At 42.9% G+C, this 17853-nt stretch overlaps 1 protein-coding gene across 1 annotated transcript; it reads right to left on the reverse strand.

The window, feature by feature from the left end:
* Nucleotides 1–1249: 1249 nt before the first annotated feature.
* Nucleotides 1250–12651, reverse strand: LOC109894749 (zinc finger protein 624-like). The gene is made up of 6 exons (XM_031828175.1): nucleotides 12178–12651; nucleotides 11649–11776; nucleotides 9770–9934; nucleotides 4928–5074; nucleotides 4687–4798; nucleotides 1250–3243 (listed from the first exon to the last, which is right to left on the reverse strand). The coding sequence occupies exons 1-6, from the start codon at nucleotides 12434–12436 to the stop codon at nucleotides 2279–2281; spliced, it is 1776 nt and encodes a 591-aa protein (XP_031684035.1). The 5' UTR covers nucleotides 12437–12651; the 3' UTR covers nucleotides 1250–2278.
* Between the last annotated feature and the right edge of the window lie 5202 nt (nucleotides 12652–17853).

The following is a 17853-nucleotide window of genomic DNA, read 5'->3' on the forward strand; positions in this document are numbered from 1 at the left end:
AATAGTAAAATCAGTAAATCAAGAATCTAGTTAGAATATAATATTTTGTGTCTTTGCGCAAGATAGCTAAGTAAATCAGGGGAATTATTACTTTATCAAAAACTGACCAAAATGTAATTCTAGGAAACACATCTGAACACATGTACAGAGGGGAACGGGGCGACAGGCACTGAGCTGTATATGAAATGCGACGCAGCCTCCACCTCCTTCAAAATAGTCTTTCTGGCTTTGAGAAATTTCCAAATTAAACACGACATGGTCGTCTATGAGTTTACAGATATCGGTCTACCACGACTGCATTCGCTAGCACCTCCACGACGGAGGCTATTTGAGTGTGATAAACCATACAGTTAGCCATGATTGTTAGCAGCTAGTACCTAGCGTTACCTAGATAACATCGATCAACCAAGTCGTCTCCAACGCGAACTAAAGTCTACACGGGGTAAGTATGTGATGCTGTGCTGTTAAATTTGTCATATTTGAGTTCCAACATTATGTTAATAAACGTTTAAATAACAACAATAAAAGCGTAAACGTGATAATTGTTGTTGGTCACTGTTCACTTCCGTTTACACTGAAGAGAAAGGATCTTATTGGTTGGCGTCATAGCTCAAAGGGTGTGGCTAAATGAAAAGGTGATGCGCACTGTTTTTTGAAATACGGTAAAGCTTATTACGTTACATGTCAAATCTCCTATTCGTGATCAGTATCTTTCAAACTCAATGCAGACTTCTTTAGAAAGAGCAGTGTCTTAGCAAGAACAGAGTAGAATATAATTACTTTATTCCATCTACATCCCCTCTAAGGTAAATATGCAACTATGCTTTATCTATCCTCGGTTTACTGTCTCTCCAAACACATGTATTTACAAGCATGGACCCTCCTCTGCTTGGGAGAGAGGTGATAGAGATTTCACACACTCCCTCAGGTACGTACACACAGATAATAAACACACTTTCAAAATGGACTGTTTACCCATCCCCACTACGTTTGAGTCCTATAGTGAAGTTATAGAATGACTTAATTGTTGTGAAAACCATCATGGTGGACATAAATTATGTTGTGGATAAATATGAGTCAAACGTCAGACAAACCTGACTAAACTATTTTGACGTGTACAGTAGGTGTTTGTTAGTGTGTAGGTATATTAAGTGTATATTGGTTATAAAGCACTGTTGTGGGTATGCAGAATAGGGTGAGATCAGATGTGATGTATATTAAAGAGATTCTCAATGAAAGTATTAGAATGAAAAGTCCCATTTTGTGTTTAATAAACAGTGTTAAATACACCATATGAAAACTACAAATACACATCTCAACTAAAAATATACATGAACTTGATAAACATTTTCTCATTAAAAGTGTCTTGGGGAATAAATTAAGTAGTTGAATGGAAGTAATGTAACAGGCATTTGTGAACATCCTAAATACACGGAACAAAAACCTTGGCTTCCAAGTGGCTGTACCCCTGCCCAGTCATGTGATATCAATAGGGCCCAATTCATTTATTTCAATTGACTCAGTAAAATCTTTAAAATTGTTGCATGTAGCATTTATTTTTGTTCATTGTATAAATGCCTTATTTAGTGGGTGTACAAAACATTATGAACACCTGCTCTTCCAATGACATGAAGAAATATGATCTCTTATTGTTGTCACTTGTTAAATCCACTTCAATCCGTGTAGATGAAGGGGAGGAGATGGGTTAAAGGAGGATTTTTAAGCCTTGGGACAATTTAGACACGGATTGTGTATGTGTGCCATTCAGAGGGTGAATGGGCAAGACAAAATATTTAAGTGCCTTTGAATGGAGTATCATAGTAGGTGCCAGGCGCAACAGTTTGTGTCAAGAACTGCAATGCTCCTGGGTTTTTCACACCCAACAGTTTCCCGTATGTATCAAGAATGATCCACCAGCCAAAGGACATCCAGACAATTTGACACAACTGTGGGAAGCATTGGAGGCAATATGGGCCAGCATCCCTGTGGAACACTTTCGACACCTTGTAGAGTCAATGCCCCGACAAATTGAAGCTGTTCTGAGGGCAAAAAGGGGGGTGCAACTAAATATTAGGAAGGTGTTCTTAATGTTTTGTACATTCAGTGTATATCACACAATGTCTGGATGCAATATTCTACCAAAGAATATCTGTTACTCTCGATATTCTAAATGCATCTGTGGATCTTTCCTGCTGACAACAATGACAATTATTCTTTCTCTTTACTGCTGGGTTTAATCTAAACCTCAGAAGGTATTGAGATACAGTTCCTTTCTATGTTATAGAGTGGAATGGTCATTCTGCTGGTGTATCCTGAGGCAGCTCCTCTCTGAGAACCTCTTCCTGCAGTGTGTACAAGCGAACGGCCTCTCTCCCGTGTGAACCTTCAGGTGCCTATTCAGCTGGTGCTTGCGGGAGAACCTCTTCTCACACTGGGGGCAGCTGTAGGGTTTCTCCCCTGTGTGTACCCTCTGATGCCTCTTCAGGTCACCAGTCTGAGCGAAGCACATGTGACACTGGGTACAACTGAATGGTTTTACCCCTGTGTGGACCCTCTGGTGGATCTGCACCTGTTTTGGGAAACTGAAGGCTTTCCCACAGAACGAACACGGGAAGCGCTTCTCTTTGCCACCAGATCGACTGACAGCATTAATCCTAATACTGTAATTTGTCAATGGGCTTGTGTAGCCATTTAGTGTTGAGGCACTGGCATTGTCTGAGGTTTGGTTTAACATTAGGAGAGTGTGAGGAGGACGAAGGCCAGGGAGTGTCTGTGATGTCGCAGGGTCCACGTTCAAGTTGATAGATCCTATAGAAGGCAGGCTGAAGGCAGCATCTGTTAGTGGGTTAACCTGAGGCGCCATCAGTCTCTCTGAATCACAACTATAGGAGCAGGACGGAGCATCGTTAACAGAGTCTGTTTCTGATCTCTCCCGCTGCATACGGACACCTCTCTGTCCCCGTGGACCAAATCTACACCTCACCCTGGTTTCAGCCAGTCTGTTGTCATGGAGACTAAATTCGTATGTTGTTTTGTGTTCCACTGTCTGTTCCTGGTTGTGGTCAACAGTGTTGTTCCCCAGTCCAGAGTTGAGGTCGCTGTCCCAGCTTCTGACGTCCACTATGTCGCCTCTGGTCCTGGCCTGCTCAGTGATGCCTTCCCCCAGGCCCTTGGCTGCACCCGTCTGAGTCTGGGAATCCAAGATGGCCACCCAGTCTCCTCTGTTAGCCTCCACCCAACCACCTGCAGGAAGACGTTACAAAATATACTTTAGAAAACATGGCAGAGAAATCTACATGTGGAGATTTTAAGTCAATTACCTGGTGAAGTTCATACATTATGTGTTTTTGTATGTAAACATAAGTTGAATTGATTTCATTTTATGAATGAAGAAAAAATAATAGCCAGCCACATCACTATTCACATTGAGGTATATCTATTAGCAGTGACCACTTTTTGACTATGGTCGTGATGGCATTCTATTCATTCTAATTATGCTAAATTCTCTGAGTAAATCGTCTAACATTTGAACCATATATGGTAGAGACATGGAGCGTGGAATATTGTTTTCCTGCTGTAAACCATCATTGAATTGACATATTTTATTAAAACCATGAAAGAAAAAATAATTGTATGGGTGAACATGTGATGCTGGGGGATACATGACAATGGGATTCGATGAGTTCTAGCTTCCGTTGCTAGGGTTGTTGGTCGAACTTCCAACATTTTGACCGGCCTACGTAATGAACCAAATGTCCGTTGAGATACTATTCTTTTTCTGATATCATTTACTATTGAATGGACATATTGTTATGAACCTTGAATGAAAAAACTGTTATTGGTGAATATCCAATGTTATGTTCTAATATGTACAGTCACCACAAATTATTGACACCCTTGATAAAGATGAGCATAAAAGACCGTATACAATAAATAATTCAAATGCTGAGATATATTGTATGATAAAATTATATTCTTTGATAATAACACAATTGGTCAGAGATTTGGTTTAACAAACAATAAAAATACATCTCAAAGATAGGTGTCAAAGTTATTGGCTGTTTTCAATACTCCAGCACACACGCTTTGCGAGGACAACAACACAGAGACGTTTTCTAAAATGTTTTATGAGATTGGAGAACCCATTGGGAATGAACTTACACCATTCCTCCATACAGAATCTTTCCAGATCCTTGATATCCTTTGTTTGTGCTTATGGACTGTCCTCTTCAAACCACAGGTTTTCAATGGGGTTGATATCCGGAGACTGAAATGGCCTTTGCAAAATGTTGATTTTTGTGGTCAATTAACCATTTCTTTGTGAATGTTGATGTGTGCTTGGGGGTTATTGTCTTGCTGGAAGATCCACTTGCGGACTAGTTTCACCCTCCTGGCAGAGGCAACTAGGTTTTTGGCTAAAATGTCCTGGTACTGGGTAAAGTTCATGATGCCGTTGACCTTAACAAGGGCCCCAGGACCAAAGGAAGCTAAATACCCCCATAACGTCAAAGATCCATCACCATATGCTTCCGTTTTTTGACACCAAACCCACCACTGGTGTGCATGGCCAAAGAGCTCTATTTTCCTGTCAATTGACCAGAGCACCTTCTGGAGTTTTCTAAATGGGATTGGTAGGAGTGACACCACCTGTCGGAAGACAATGTGCTATATGTATGTCTCTCTTACCTTGCTCCCCCATCTTTAGTCCACTCAGCAGGTCAATGCTCTCTGGTTCGTCTTCTATTGTCTCCTCTTTGACCAGCAGCAGATCAGGCTTCCCATCCTCCATGTCTACTGACTGTAAGAGATACAGAGTGAGAGGATGTTGGATCAAGAAATCTGATATGAGCACCCTGCTTATGGAGAGGCTTTGTGGATACAGGCCCTGACCTAATACCATTCAGACAGTAGTTCACAGTGGGCTCACCTCAGTGAGACTGTGTGTGGTCCTGTGCTGCTCAGCTGGTTCCTCTGTGAGTTCAGGAGGAGGTGTAGTCTGGTTGTCCGCCATGACCATGGTCCCCTCAGGGTTCCCCAGAGCCTCCTCCTTTACCAGCAGCACCTCTAGTCCCTCCTGGAAGAGACAGGTGATACAGACATACACTCCTTCAGGTACGTACACACTTTAAACATAGTGTTTACCCATCCACACTACATTTGAGTCCTATACTGTAGTTACAGAATGATTTCATTGTTGTTAAACCCATCATGGTGGACATAAATATGATGCTGTGGATAAATATGAGTCAGCTATGATAAGTCAAAAGTCAGACAAACCTGACTAAACTATTTTGATGTGTATATGATTTATAAAGCGCTGTTGGGTGTTTGCAAAATAGGGTGAGATCAGATGTGATGTATACTAAAGAGAGTGTCAATGAAAGTCTTAGAATGAAAAGTCCCATTTTGTATTTATTAAACAAAGTTTTAAAATACACCACATGAAAACCACACATACATGTGTCAACAACAAAAAATATCACTTAAACTAGAACAGCCTCAATTTGTCAGGGCATGGACTCCACAAGGTGTTGAAAGAGTGCCACAGGGATGCTGGTCCATGTTGACCCCAAGGCTTCCCAAAGGTTGTGTCAAGTTGGCTGGATGTCCTTTGGGTGGTGGACCATTCTTGATACATGAGCATAAAAACCCCCAGCAGTGTTGCAGTTCTTGACACACTCAAACCGGTGCGCCTGGCAACTACTACCATACCCCGTTCAAAGGCATTTAAATTTATTGTCTTGCCCATTTACCCTCTGAATGGCACACATGCACAATCCATGCCTCAATTGTCTCAAGGCTTAAAAATCCTTCTTTAACCTGTCTCCTCCCCTTCATCGAAACTAATTGAAGTGGGTTTAACAAATGATATTAACAAGGGATCGTAGCTTTCACCTGGTCAGTCTATGTCATGGAAAGAGCAGGTGTTTCTAATGTTTTGTACACTTAGTGTATATACAGTTGAAGTCAGAAGTTTACATACACCTGAGCCAAATACATTTAAACTCAGTTTTTCACAATTCCTGACATTTAATCCTAGTACAAAATTCATTGTCTTAGGTCAGTTAGGATCACCACTTTATTTTAAGAATATGAAATGTCAGAATAATACTAGAGAGTGATTTATTTCAGCTTTTATTTCTTTCATCACATTCCCAGTGGGTCAGAAGTTTACACACACTCAATTAGTATTTGGTAGCATTGCCTTCAAATTGTTTATCTTGGGTCAAATGTTTCGGGTAGCCTTCCACATGCTTCCCAAAATAAGTTGGGTGAATTGAGGCCTATTCCTCCTGACAGAGCTGGTGTAACTGAGTCAGGTTTGTGGCTTCTCCCTTGCCGAGCGGCCTTTCAGGCTATGTTGATATAGGACTCCTTTTACTCTGGATATAGTTACTTTTGTACCCGTTTCCTCCAGCATCTTCATAGGGTCCTTTGCTGTTGTTCTGGGATTGATTTGCACTTTTCACACTAAAAAGTACGTTCATCTCTAGGAAACAGAACGCGTCTCCTTCCTGAGCGGTATGACGGCTGTGTGGTCCCATGGTGTTTATACTTGCGTACTATTGTTTGTACAGATGAACCTGGTACCTTCAGGCATTTGGAAATTGCTCCCAAGGATGAACCAGACTTATGGAGGTCTACAATTTTTTTCCTGAGGTCTTGGCTGACTTCTTTTGATTTTCCGATGATGTCAAGCAAAGAGCCACTGAGTTTGAAGGTAGGCCTTGAAATACATCCACAGGTACACCTTCAATTGATTCAAATTATGTCAATTAGCCTAACAAAAGCTTCTCAGGCCATGAGATAATTTTCTGTAATTTTCCAAGCTGTTTAGAGGCACAGTCAACTTAGTGCATGTAAACATCTGACCCACTGGAATTGTGATACAATGAATTAAGTAAAATTAATGTGTCTATAAACAATTGTTGGAAAAACTAGATGTCCTAACCGACTTGCCAAAACTATAGTTTGTTAACAAGAAATGTGTGAAGTTGTTGAAAAACAAGTTTTAATGACTCCAACCTAAGTGTATGTAAACTTCCGACTTCAACTGTGTATATATATATATATCTATATATACACACACACACATACAGTGGGGAGAACAAGTATTTGATACACTGCCGATTTTGCAGGTTTTCCTACTTACAAAGCATGTAGAGGTCTGTCATTTTTATCATAGGTACATTTCAACTGTGAGAGACTGAATCTAAAACAAAAAAAACAGAAAATCACATTGTATGATTTTTAAGTAATTAATTTGCATTTTATTGCATGGCATAAGTATTTGATCACCTACCAACCAGTAAGTATTTCGGTTCTCACAGACCTGTTAGTTTTTTTTTAAGAAGCCCTCCTGTTCTCCACTCATTACCTGTATTAACTGCACCTGTTTGAACTCGTTACCTGTATAAAATACACCTGTCCACACACTCAATCAAACAGACTCCAACCTCTCCACAATGGCCAAGACCAGAGAGCTATGTAAGAACATCAGGGACAAAATTGTAGACCTGCACAAGGCTGGAATGGGCTACAGGACAATAGGCAAGCAGCTTGGTGAGAAGGCAACAACTGTTGGCGCAATTATTGGAAAATGGAAGAAGTTCAAGATGACGGTCAATCACCCTCGGTCTGGGGCTCCATGCAAGGTCTCACCTCGTGGGGCATCAATGATCATGAGGAAGGTGAGGGATCAGCCCAGAACTACACGGCAGGACCTGGTCAATGACCTGAAGAGAGCTGGGACCACAGTCTCAAAGAAAAGCGTTAGTAACACACTACGCCGTCATGGATTAAAATCCTGCAGCGCACGCAAGGTCCCCCTGCTCAAGCCAGCGCATGTCCAGGCCCATCTGAAGTTTGCCAATGACCCTCTGGATGATCCAGAGGAGGAATGGGAGAAGGCCATGTGATGAGACACAAATAGAGCTTTTTGGTCTAACCTCCACTCGCCGTGTTTGGAGGAAGAAGAAGGATGAGTACAACCCCAAGAACACCATCCCAACCGTGAAGCATTGAAGATGGGTCGTGGCTGGGTCTTCCAGCATGACAACGACCCAAAACATACAGCCAGGGCAACTAATGAGTGGCTCCGTAAGAAGCATCTCAAGGTCCTGGAGTGGCCTAGCCAGTCTACAGACCTGAACCCAATAGAAAATCTTTGGAGGGAGCTGAAAGTCCGTGTTGCCCAGCGACAGCCCCAAACCTGAAGGATCTGGAGAAGGTCTGTATGGATGAGTCTGACAAAATCCCTGCTGCAGTGTGTGCAAACCTGGATAGGAACTACAGGAAATGTATGATCTCTGTAATTGCAAACAAATGTTTCTGTACCAGATATTAAGTTCTGCTTTTCCGATGTATCAAATACTTATGTCATGCAATAAAATGCAAATTAATTACTTAATCATACAATGTGATTTTCTGGATTTTGGATTTTAGATTCCGCCTCTCACAGTTGAAGTGATGATATGATAAAAATTACAGACCTCTACATGCTTTGTAAGTAGGAAAACTTGCAACATCGGCAGTGTATCACATACTTGTTCTCCCCACTGTATATATATCACACAATGTCTGGATGCAATATTCTACCCAGAAATATTGAACATTGAAATCTGTCACTCTCGTTATTCCAGATGCATCTGTGGATATTTTCTGCTGACAACAATGAAAATTCAACTTTGTCTTTCATGCAGGGTTTGATCTAAATGTCAGCAGCTATCCAGTTGAATGGTTGTTCTGCTGGTGTATCCTGAGGTAGCTCCTCTCCGAGAAACTCTTTCCCCCGTGTGGACCTTCAGGTGCATTTTCTGCTGGTGCTGGTGGGAGAATCTCTTCTCACACTGGGGGCCGCTGTAGAGTTCTCCCCTGTGTGGACCCTCTGATGCCTTTTCAGGTTGAACGAGTGGGAGAAACTGGCCCGGCAAAGGTGGCAGACGAACGGTTTCTCCCCTGTGTGGACCCTCTGGTGTCTCTTCAGGTTGCCAGCCTCAGCGAAGCGCATATGACACTGGGTACAGTTGAAGGGTTTCTCCCCTGTGTGGACCCTCTGGTGAATCTCCACCTTCTGGAGGCAGCTGAAGCCTTTGTTACAGAACATGCAGAGGAACGGTTTGTCTTTACTATTGCCTGATGTTGCGCCCCCTCCCTGTACCTGGGCTCTAACCCTGTCGTTTGAGTTCAATACCTGATCAAAAAGGACGTGGCCGTGTGAATCAGAAGGCCCCATCGACATGGACACTGGGTCGCATTCCCTGAACACGTGTAAAGGGGAGTGGGTCACGACATTTAGATTTGTCTCTAAGCTTTTCCTGTAATCTAAGAAGTCACTGTTGTTGCCCTGCGAGTGTTGTTCTCCTAAGTGAGTTTCGTCTGGATTCCATATCAGAGGAGTTTCACCCTCCACTTTCACAGTCACCTCATCTTCGACCAGACCCGCCCCTTTCTTATCTAGGCACCCTTCAGAGTATACACTTGTACTGTACCGGTTCCAGTCCCCTCTCATTGGATTAGTCTGTGTATCAAAGCCCACAGGCATGTCACCAGGTATCATCTCTGTCTCTGTAGCATATGAACAGGACAGATCATTGCCAGTCTGTAGCGTGTCACCTGAGTCCCGATGGGACAGAACCGTCCTCGGGCTCAGGTTACCGCGAAGTAAATACTCTGAGCGGGGAGCAGGAGTACAGCCCAGTCGCTCCAGCACCGTTAAAGTCTTTGTATCGGTCTCTGACTTGAGGACGGTGTTCGGCTTTCCACTGACCTCCGTGATGCTGTGTCGGCTCCTGGGCTGTGCTGGGGCAGTGGTGGGGTCCTCTGTGGCTACAGGGGGCGCTCCAGTCTGGATGTCTCTACTGTGCCGTGGGTCATCCTCTCCTTCAGACCTCTCCTGCTTAACCCCAGGACCTGCAGCTTCTGCATCTGCAGACTGACACAAGAGAGGAGGTTATTATGAAAGTCCTGCCTACTTCCTGTTTCCAGTCCCATATACTTCCCGTTTCCAGTCCCATATGGTTCTTGCATGAGCTTCAACCTTATATCATCAAATTCACAATGCAGTCATATAAGATACCTGAAAACATTTGACTCTTAAGAAGTAAGACACATTGGTGAAAGTTAAAGTCTAATTTGAACTACAACTCAGCAGCCTCACAGGACAATAAAAACCTGATAGTGACCGTCCGTTCTGCGTTTTATATTAGATTACACTGGAGCTTTTGTCTGAACGTTGCCAGACAGTACTTTTTTATAAAGGCTAAAAATATATGTTTTTTGTAGACCGACAAACTGTCGAAAGACAAAGACTTGTTCAGCTGGTTGGAGTTGTAGTTCTAATGAAACAGTTCTAACGTTTCGGCTTTGTGCTTCTTCTTGGCTGTCAAGTAAGATGAAAACCGGTATAAGTTGGGTAAATTCACTCGGAAACACATACATTTTGATATGTCTTATATGACCGTGTTTTATGAATTTTACGATGCAAATTATTAACCTACAAAACAAGGAACAAGAAAGTACAACTTTCATGGTGCAGTGAACAACAATGGGCTTGTTTGAGTGGTAAGCAACCCACTAGACGGAAGTCGAGGAGTGAAGTCTGGAGGTGCATCTTCCAAAGCCAAACGTCAGGCTCTGCAGTGGTTTTCCAACAGCAAGGCTCAGATTAACACAGATTAACATTAACATGGTCCAAATACCTTGTATTGTTTATAAAAGTTTGTCCGTATGAATATCAAAATAAACTATTCTATACTCCTATATCCCACACTTACAAACTGCAAACATAACACGTATACAATTAGAGAGATGTCTCAAAGGGAGAACTGGGCCCAAAATCTGTCTTCTCCAGAAGGTGGCATTTGTTTGTTTTTTTGCTCACTAAGTGTGTAGTTTTTTTATATGGAGTTCAATGAGTGTCAAATTTGGTTAACAAATGTTATGACTTATATGCTACATGTGACTTAATTGACTGAATAGAATTTATAATAATTAGGTTGTTTTGAGTGTACTTAAGACAGATGGTTACTTAATACAAAAACAAACCAAAGGTTGCGATTTAGAATCTCATCATGGACAATTTTAGCTACACTGTACAAAAATATAAAAGCAACATGTAAAGAGTTGGACCAGTGTTTCATGAGCTGAAATAAAAGATCCCAGACATTTTCCATACGCACAAAAAACATATTTCTCTCAAATGTGGTGCACAAATGTGTTTACATCTCTGTTAGTGAGCATTTCTGCTTTGCCAAAATGATCCATCCACATGACAGGTGTCATTGCACAGGTTCACCTTTGTGCCGGGGACAATAAAAAGGACACTCTAAAATGTGCAGTTTTGTCACACAACAGAATGCCACAGATGTTTGAGGGAGCATGCAACTAGTATACTGACTACAGGAATGTCCACCAGAGCTGTTGCCAGATAATTTAGTGTTCATTTCTCTACCATAAGCCACCTCCAATGTTGTTTTAGAGAATTTGGCAGTACGTCCAACCAGCCTCACAACCGCAGACCATGTGTATGGCGTCCTGTGGGCGAGCAGTTTGCTACTGACCCTTAAGAATTTGATAATAATGTCATAGGGAAGTCTCACAAGCTCCCCTATGGCAGATAAATAAGGATGTACAAATTAATAGCTGACCTCTATCATGATAACGTGCTGGGTTGAGGTTCCACTCTCATCAACAGTGATTGGTTGGTCATCTCTCCATGTATTGTGTCGTGCTGGCTTCACAACCCTCCTGTGGCCTCCAGTGAGATGTCCTTCACCTGAGAGAGTGATTGGGGGAGAAGAGGTGGATGGTTAGCTATTGTCAATGCTCAGTGGTATATTGTAAACTATTGGCAGTTTTGACAAGATTTGGAAAGGATGTAAGGTAACACTTATAACTTCTTAATATACTATTATTCATATGTATTGTGTTCCATCTATCACATTGTTTTCATTGAGTAAATAACAGGAAATGTAGTTAATCAATAATCTGGTTAGAATATGATGCGTCTTTGCGCAAAATAAGTAATTAGAGGAATTACTGCACACTATTCAAAAACTGACCAAGACCCAATTCTGGGTAACACATATGAACACGTGCAGAGTGGAACGGGGGGACAGGCACTAAACCATATAAACATCGACAGGCTGCGCAGCCTCTGCCTTCCAGGAAATGTACCTCTTGCAATGCTTCGGTGTCGGTCGAGGATCTTGACACTACTGGGATGACTGGCGGGGACGCGCTCCCGTGCCACCTTCAGTTCCAGCAGCTGTAGTTTCCTCCGCAATGTCTTGTTTTCTTTCTGGCTTTGAGAAATTTCCAAACGAAACACTGCATAGTCGTCGTCTACGAGTTTACAAATGTCTGCCACGGCTGCATTCGCAAGCACCTCCATAATGGAGGCTATTTGAGTGTGAAAAACCAAACAGTTAGCCATTGTTAGCAGCTAGGTAGATAACATCTATCAACTAAGTCCTATATCCAACGAGAATTAAAGACTATATGGGCTAAGTATGTGATGATGTGCGGTTAAATTGGTCATATTTTGATTTCCATGGTGTCAATAAACGTCAAAAGAAAAACGCAAATGTGGAAATTGTTCTTGGTCACTGTTCACTTCCGTTTACGCAGAAGAGAAACGACGTTATTGGTAGGCGTCATAGCTCAAAAGGTGTGGTTAAATGAAAACGTTACGCTCGCTAGTCATGTGCGGGTCAGTTTTTTGTTCACCCGCAATTGCTAATAACTTATCCGCAACCGCCCGACTAAACGTGATAAAGTGAACATCTAAGTCCTGCACCCGACCCATATCCGCAAATATAGAACATCCGATGTAGGCTACTGTCAAATATATCGGAACGATATTTTGACAGAGGCCGCATGATTTTTTTGTTGCTGCCTAATTTAGATATGTTTCTGCTTATCATTTCCGACATTTTGGTAGGCTATTTGTTAGTCAACATATACTTGTATACATGTAGCTTGTCTCCTGTTATTATATTACAATCATTTCGACTACACCCACAATAACATCTGCTAAAAATGTGTATGTGACCTATAACATTTGATTTTGATATGTTGCCCTAGAAGATTAAATAAACCCTTGCTCAACAGAATGTCTTAAATGATTGAATGAATGTTTCAATTGGTGAATTTTTCACCGGCATTTCTGCTTCTTTCGTTTAGGGACCAGGGAGAAAATGCAAAATCCAAAATATGTTCTGTGCAAAATGTCCGTTTGATCGGTTGTAAGGAAATAGAAACCTGTGAAATCGACCTAACATGTTTCTGTAAGATTTCAGTTGGGCTTGGAATCGTATTTGATTTGATTTATTAGGATCCCCATTAGCCGATGAAAATGGCAACGGCTAGTTCCACTGGTGTCCGACACATAAGGAAAAAGACAGTTTACATAAGTTTAAAAACATGAACATGTAGTGTGTGTGTGTGTGTGTGTGTGTGCATCTGTCAGTTACACGCCCCCCCCTCATTGAGAGAGACACAGCTGCATGTGAGCTCACACATTTTTTTAACAGTGTTTTTTACAAAAGGTTTTCTTTTTCCAAGCTATAAGGAGGGTGCTGTTTGTTTGCAAGAGCAAAGACCTGAGGACACCATCCAACCTGGAATTGGGTGATTAGTGTTTGGTCTGATGCTATTTTCAAAGCTAAGAAGAAAAAAATAAAAATAAAGTACATTAAAATTATATTTTATTTTATGGGGACTGAATGCTGAGTTAAGGCTCCCAGGTTTGCAAGGACAGACCAGATACAAATTCAATTAGCACTAAGGTGTGAAATAAAAGGTGTTGAGGCCTTTGGGCCCAACAAGTGGCAGGAGTCTTTGAAGCATCCTCTGATGCCCCCTCCTGCTCTTCAAATCAAATGTTATTAGTCACATGCGCCGAATACAACGACCTTACGGTGAAATGCTTACTTACGAGCCCCAACCAACAATGCAGTTTACAAAAAATATGGATAAGAATAAGAGATAAATGTAACAAGTAATTAAAGAGCAGCAGTAAAATAGCAATAACGAAACTATATACAGGGTGGTACTGATACAGAGTCAATGTGCAGGGGCACCAGTTAGTTGAGGTAGTATGTACATGTAGGTAGAGTTATTAAAGTGACTATGCACAGATAATAGCAACAGAGAGTAGCAGCGGTGTAAAGAGGGGGAGGGGGGAGGGCAATGCAAATGGTCTGGATAGCCATTCAATTAGATGTTCAGGAGTCTTATGGCTTGGGGGTAGAAGTTGTTTAGAAGCCTCTTGGACCAAGACTTGGTGCTCCGGTATCGCTTGCCGTGTGGTAGCAGAGAGAACAGCCTATGATTAGGGTGGCTGGAGTCTTTGACCATTTTTAGGGCCTTCCTCCGACACCGCCTGGTATAGAGGTCCTGGATGGCAGGAAGCTTGGTCCAAGTGATGTACTGGGCCGTTCGCACTACCCTCTGCTCGGCCCTCTTTTTCCTGTAGTCCACAATCATCTCCTTTGTCTTGATCACGTTGATCACGGACAGATCTCTGACCTTCTCCCTATAGGCTGTCTCGTTGTTGTCGGTGATCAGGCCTACCACTGTTGTGTCATCTGCAAAATGTAATGATGGTGTTGGAGTCCTGTCTGGCCGTGCAGTCATGAGTGAACAGGGAGTACAGGAGGGGGCTGAGAACGCACCCCTGAGGGGTCCCTGTGTTGAGCATCAGCGTGGCGGATGTGTTGTTACCTACCCTTACCACCTTTGGGCGGCCCATCAGGAAGTCCAGGATCCAGTTGCAGAGGGAGGTGTTTAGTCCCAGGGTCCTTAGCTTAGTGATGAGCTTTGAGGGTACTATGGTGTTGACCGCTGAGCTGTAGTCAATGAATAGCATTCTCACATAGGTGTTCCTTTTGTCCAGGTGGGAAAGGGCAGTGTGGAGTGCAATAGAGAGTGCATCATTTGTGGATCTTTTGGGGCGGTATGCCAATTGGAGTGGGTCTAGGGTTTCTGGGATGATGGTATTGATGTGAGCAATGACTAGCCCTTCAAAGCACTTCATGGCTACAGACGTAAGTGCCACGGGTCGGTAGTCATTTAGGCAGGCTACCTTTGTGTTCTTGAGCACAGGCACTTGGTGGCCTGCTTGAAATATGTTGGTATTACAGACTCGGACAGGGAGAGGTTGAAAATGTCAGTGTAGACACTTGCCAGTTGGTCAGAGCATGCTCGGATTACACGTCCTGGTAATCCGTATGGCCCTGCGGCCTTGTGAATGTTGACCTGTTTAAAGGTCTTACTCACATCGGCTGCGGAGAGTGTGATCACACAGTCTTCCGGTACAGCTGGTGCTCTCATGCATGTTTCCGTGTTATTTGCCTCGAAGCGAGCATAGAATTAGTTTGGCTCGTCTAGTAGGCCCGTGTCGCTGGGCAGCTCTTGGCTGTGCTTCCCTTTGTAGTCTGTAATGGTTTGCAAGCCCTGCCACATCTGATGAGCGCCGGAGCCGGTGTAGAACGATTCGATCTTAGTCCTGTATTGACGCTTTGCCTGTGTGATGGTTCGTCGGAGGGCATAGTGGGATTTTTTATAAGCTTCTGGGTTAGAGTCCCGCACCTTGAAAACAGCAGCTCTAGCCTTTAGCTCAGTGTGGACGATGCCTGTAATCCATGGCTGTCAGTACTTCCACCGAAGGTGGCTCCTCTTCCTGTTCGGGCGGCGCTCGGCGGTCGTCGTCACTGGTCTACTAGCTGCCACGGATTCCCTTTTCCTTTTCTGTTGGTTATGTCTGTATTGGTTTCACCTGTTTCTCGTTTTTTTTTCAGGGCTATTTAAGCCTTCTGTACCCGCCTGCTTTTGTGCGGGCTTGTTTTCTGTTCTGTTTGTGAATGGTTGTGTTTTGGTTATTTTTTGGACTGTTTGGTGTCATGTTTTGGGTAGGTCTTTATGTTCGCCTGTTGTTGTTGGCGTGACCTTATTTCTTACCGGAATAAATACGGCAAACCCAAAACCCTCTGCTCTCTGTGCCTGAATCCGCACCCACCACTCCTAGCTATGTAACAATGGCTTCTGGTTGGAGTATGTATGTACGGTCACTGTTGGGAAGGCATCATTGATGCACTTATTGATGAAGCCAATGACTGATGTGGTGTACTCCTCAATGCCATTGGAGGAATCCCGGAACATATTCCAGTCTGTGCTAGCAAAACAGTCCTGTAGCTTAGCATCTGCTTCATCTGACCACTTTTTTATTGATCTAGTCACTGGTGCTTACTGCTTTAATTTTAGCTTGTAAGCAGGAATCAGGAAGATAGAATTATGGTCAGATTTGGCAAATGGAGGGCGAGGGAGAGTTTGTACGTGTCTCTGTGTGTGGAGTACAGGTGGTCTAGCATTTGTTCCCTCTGGTTGCACATTTAACATGCTGAAGATCATTCACTGGCATTTTCTACAAGAAATCTGCCTCCAGAAAAGCTTCTCCCAAGTGGGCGTGACACCTACTCCAGTTGCCTGCTGCACTGCTGCTTGGATTCCAACTGGAAATCTGTTCCCTGTCTGCCCTGGCCTGTCTCCCCCTGTCTGGTACAGGTATCCCTACCACACTCACCCCCCCTCTCCCGAGCTTTCGCTCGCCTCCAGCACTCACTCACTGTTGGGGCGAGTGACTCTGAACTTACAATGGCTAGCCCCAAGTCGTTGTATATATATATATTTTTTTCTTGTGTATTTAGCTATTTGCCTCATGACTCCTGCATACTTTGTTGATTAAAAACTCTCTTTACCCATCCGTGGGACAGACTATGTTTGTTCCCACACTCGGGACTCTGACTCTCTATTGGTTACACAGACTTTTGGTCTCTCATCCTATTCTAACCACCTCTCGCCGGCTTTATATTCATGTTACCTATTGAAATTGCTGTACAATATGATCTTGTTGCCATCTGATGCATTGAAATGATCACTGCAGAGCTCTCCCTGTCCTATGCCGTGCCTTGATTGTATTATTGCTGATGATATCTGGAAATGTGCATGTACAGCCTGGCCCATCTACTGTTGCTAGCCCCAGTTCTGACTTGTGCTCTGATATCTGCTTCGCTGATCCTGCTTGGTGACCTAAACTGGGACATGTTTTAAACCACCTGACCAAGTCCTAAAGCAATGGGACTCCCTAACTCTTTCTCAGATTATTACCAATCCCACAAGGTATAACTCCAAACAGCCAGAAAAAGCTACTCTCCTCGATGTTATCCTCACAAATATTCCTAATTGGTATCAGTCTGGTGTTTTCTGTAATGGTCACTGTTTTATAGCCTGTGTTCGTAATGGCGGCTCAATGAAATGACCTGTCCTGATTTGTCATAGACACCTGCTAAAAAACTTTAATGAGCAAGCCTTCCTTCATGAACTGGCCTCTGTAAAATGGTATAGAATCAGCTTGATCCCCTCCGTCAAAGACGCTTGGTCCTTATTTTAATTTTATTTTCAGTGGTATTGTTTAACAAACAAGCTCCCATAAAGAAAATGAGAATTAAAAACCGGGTCAGCCCGTTGATCTTGCAGAGTTACTCCACCTCAAGAATTGTATTTGGCAAAAGGCTCGGCACACATATACTCCGGCTGACTGGCTATCGTTCAGGCAAATGAGAAATAAGTGCACTCAGACTATTTTAAGGAGTAGTTCTCTCTCTGTTGGCCTAATGAATATATTTCGATTTGACTGATTTCCTGATATGAACTGTAACTCAGTAAAATCTTAGAAATTGTTCAGTATATTAACTTGGGTCCAGCCCGAAGCCCTGATATCAAACTTGCAACATTGTATAAAATGTTTGGGGCCCTCAGAGTCTCTTGCACCAGTGAGCTCGAGACAGACAC

The sequence above is a fragment of the Oncorhynchus kisutch genome, linkage group LG7 (assembly GCF_002021735.2).
Source record: "Oncorhynchus kisutch isolate 150728-3 linkage group LG7, Okis_V2, whole genome shotgun sequence".
In the NCBI taxonomy this organism is placed as follows: Eukaryota; Metazoa; Chordata; class Actinopteri; order Salmoniformes; family Salmonidae; genus Oncorhynchus; species Oncorhynchus kisutch.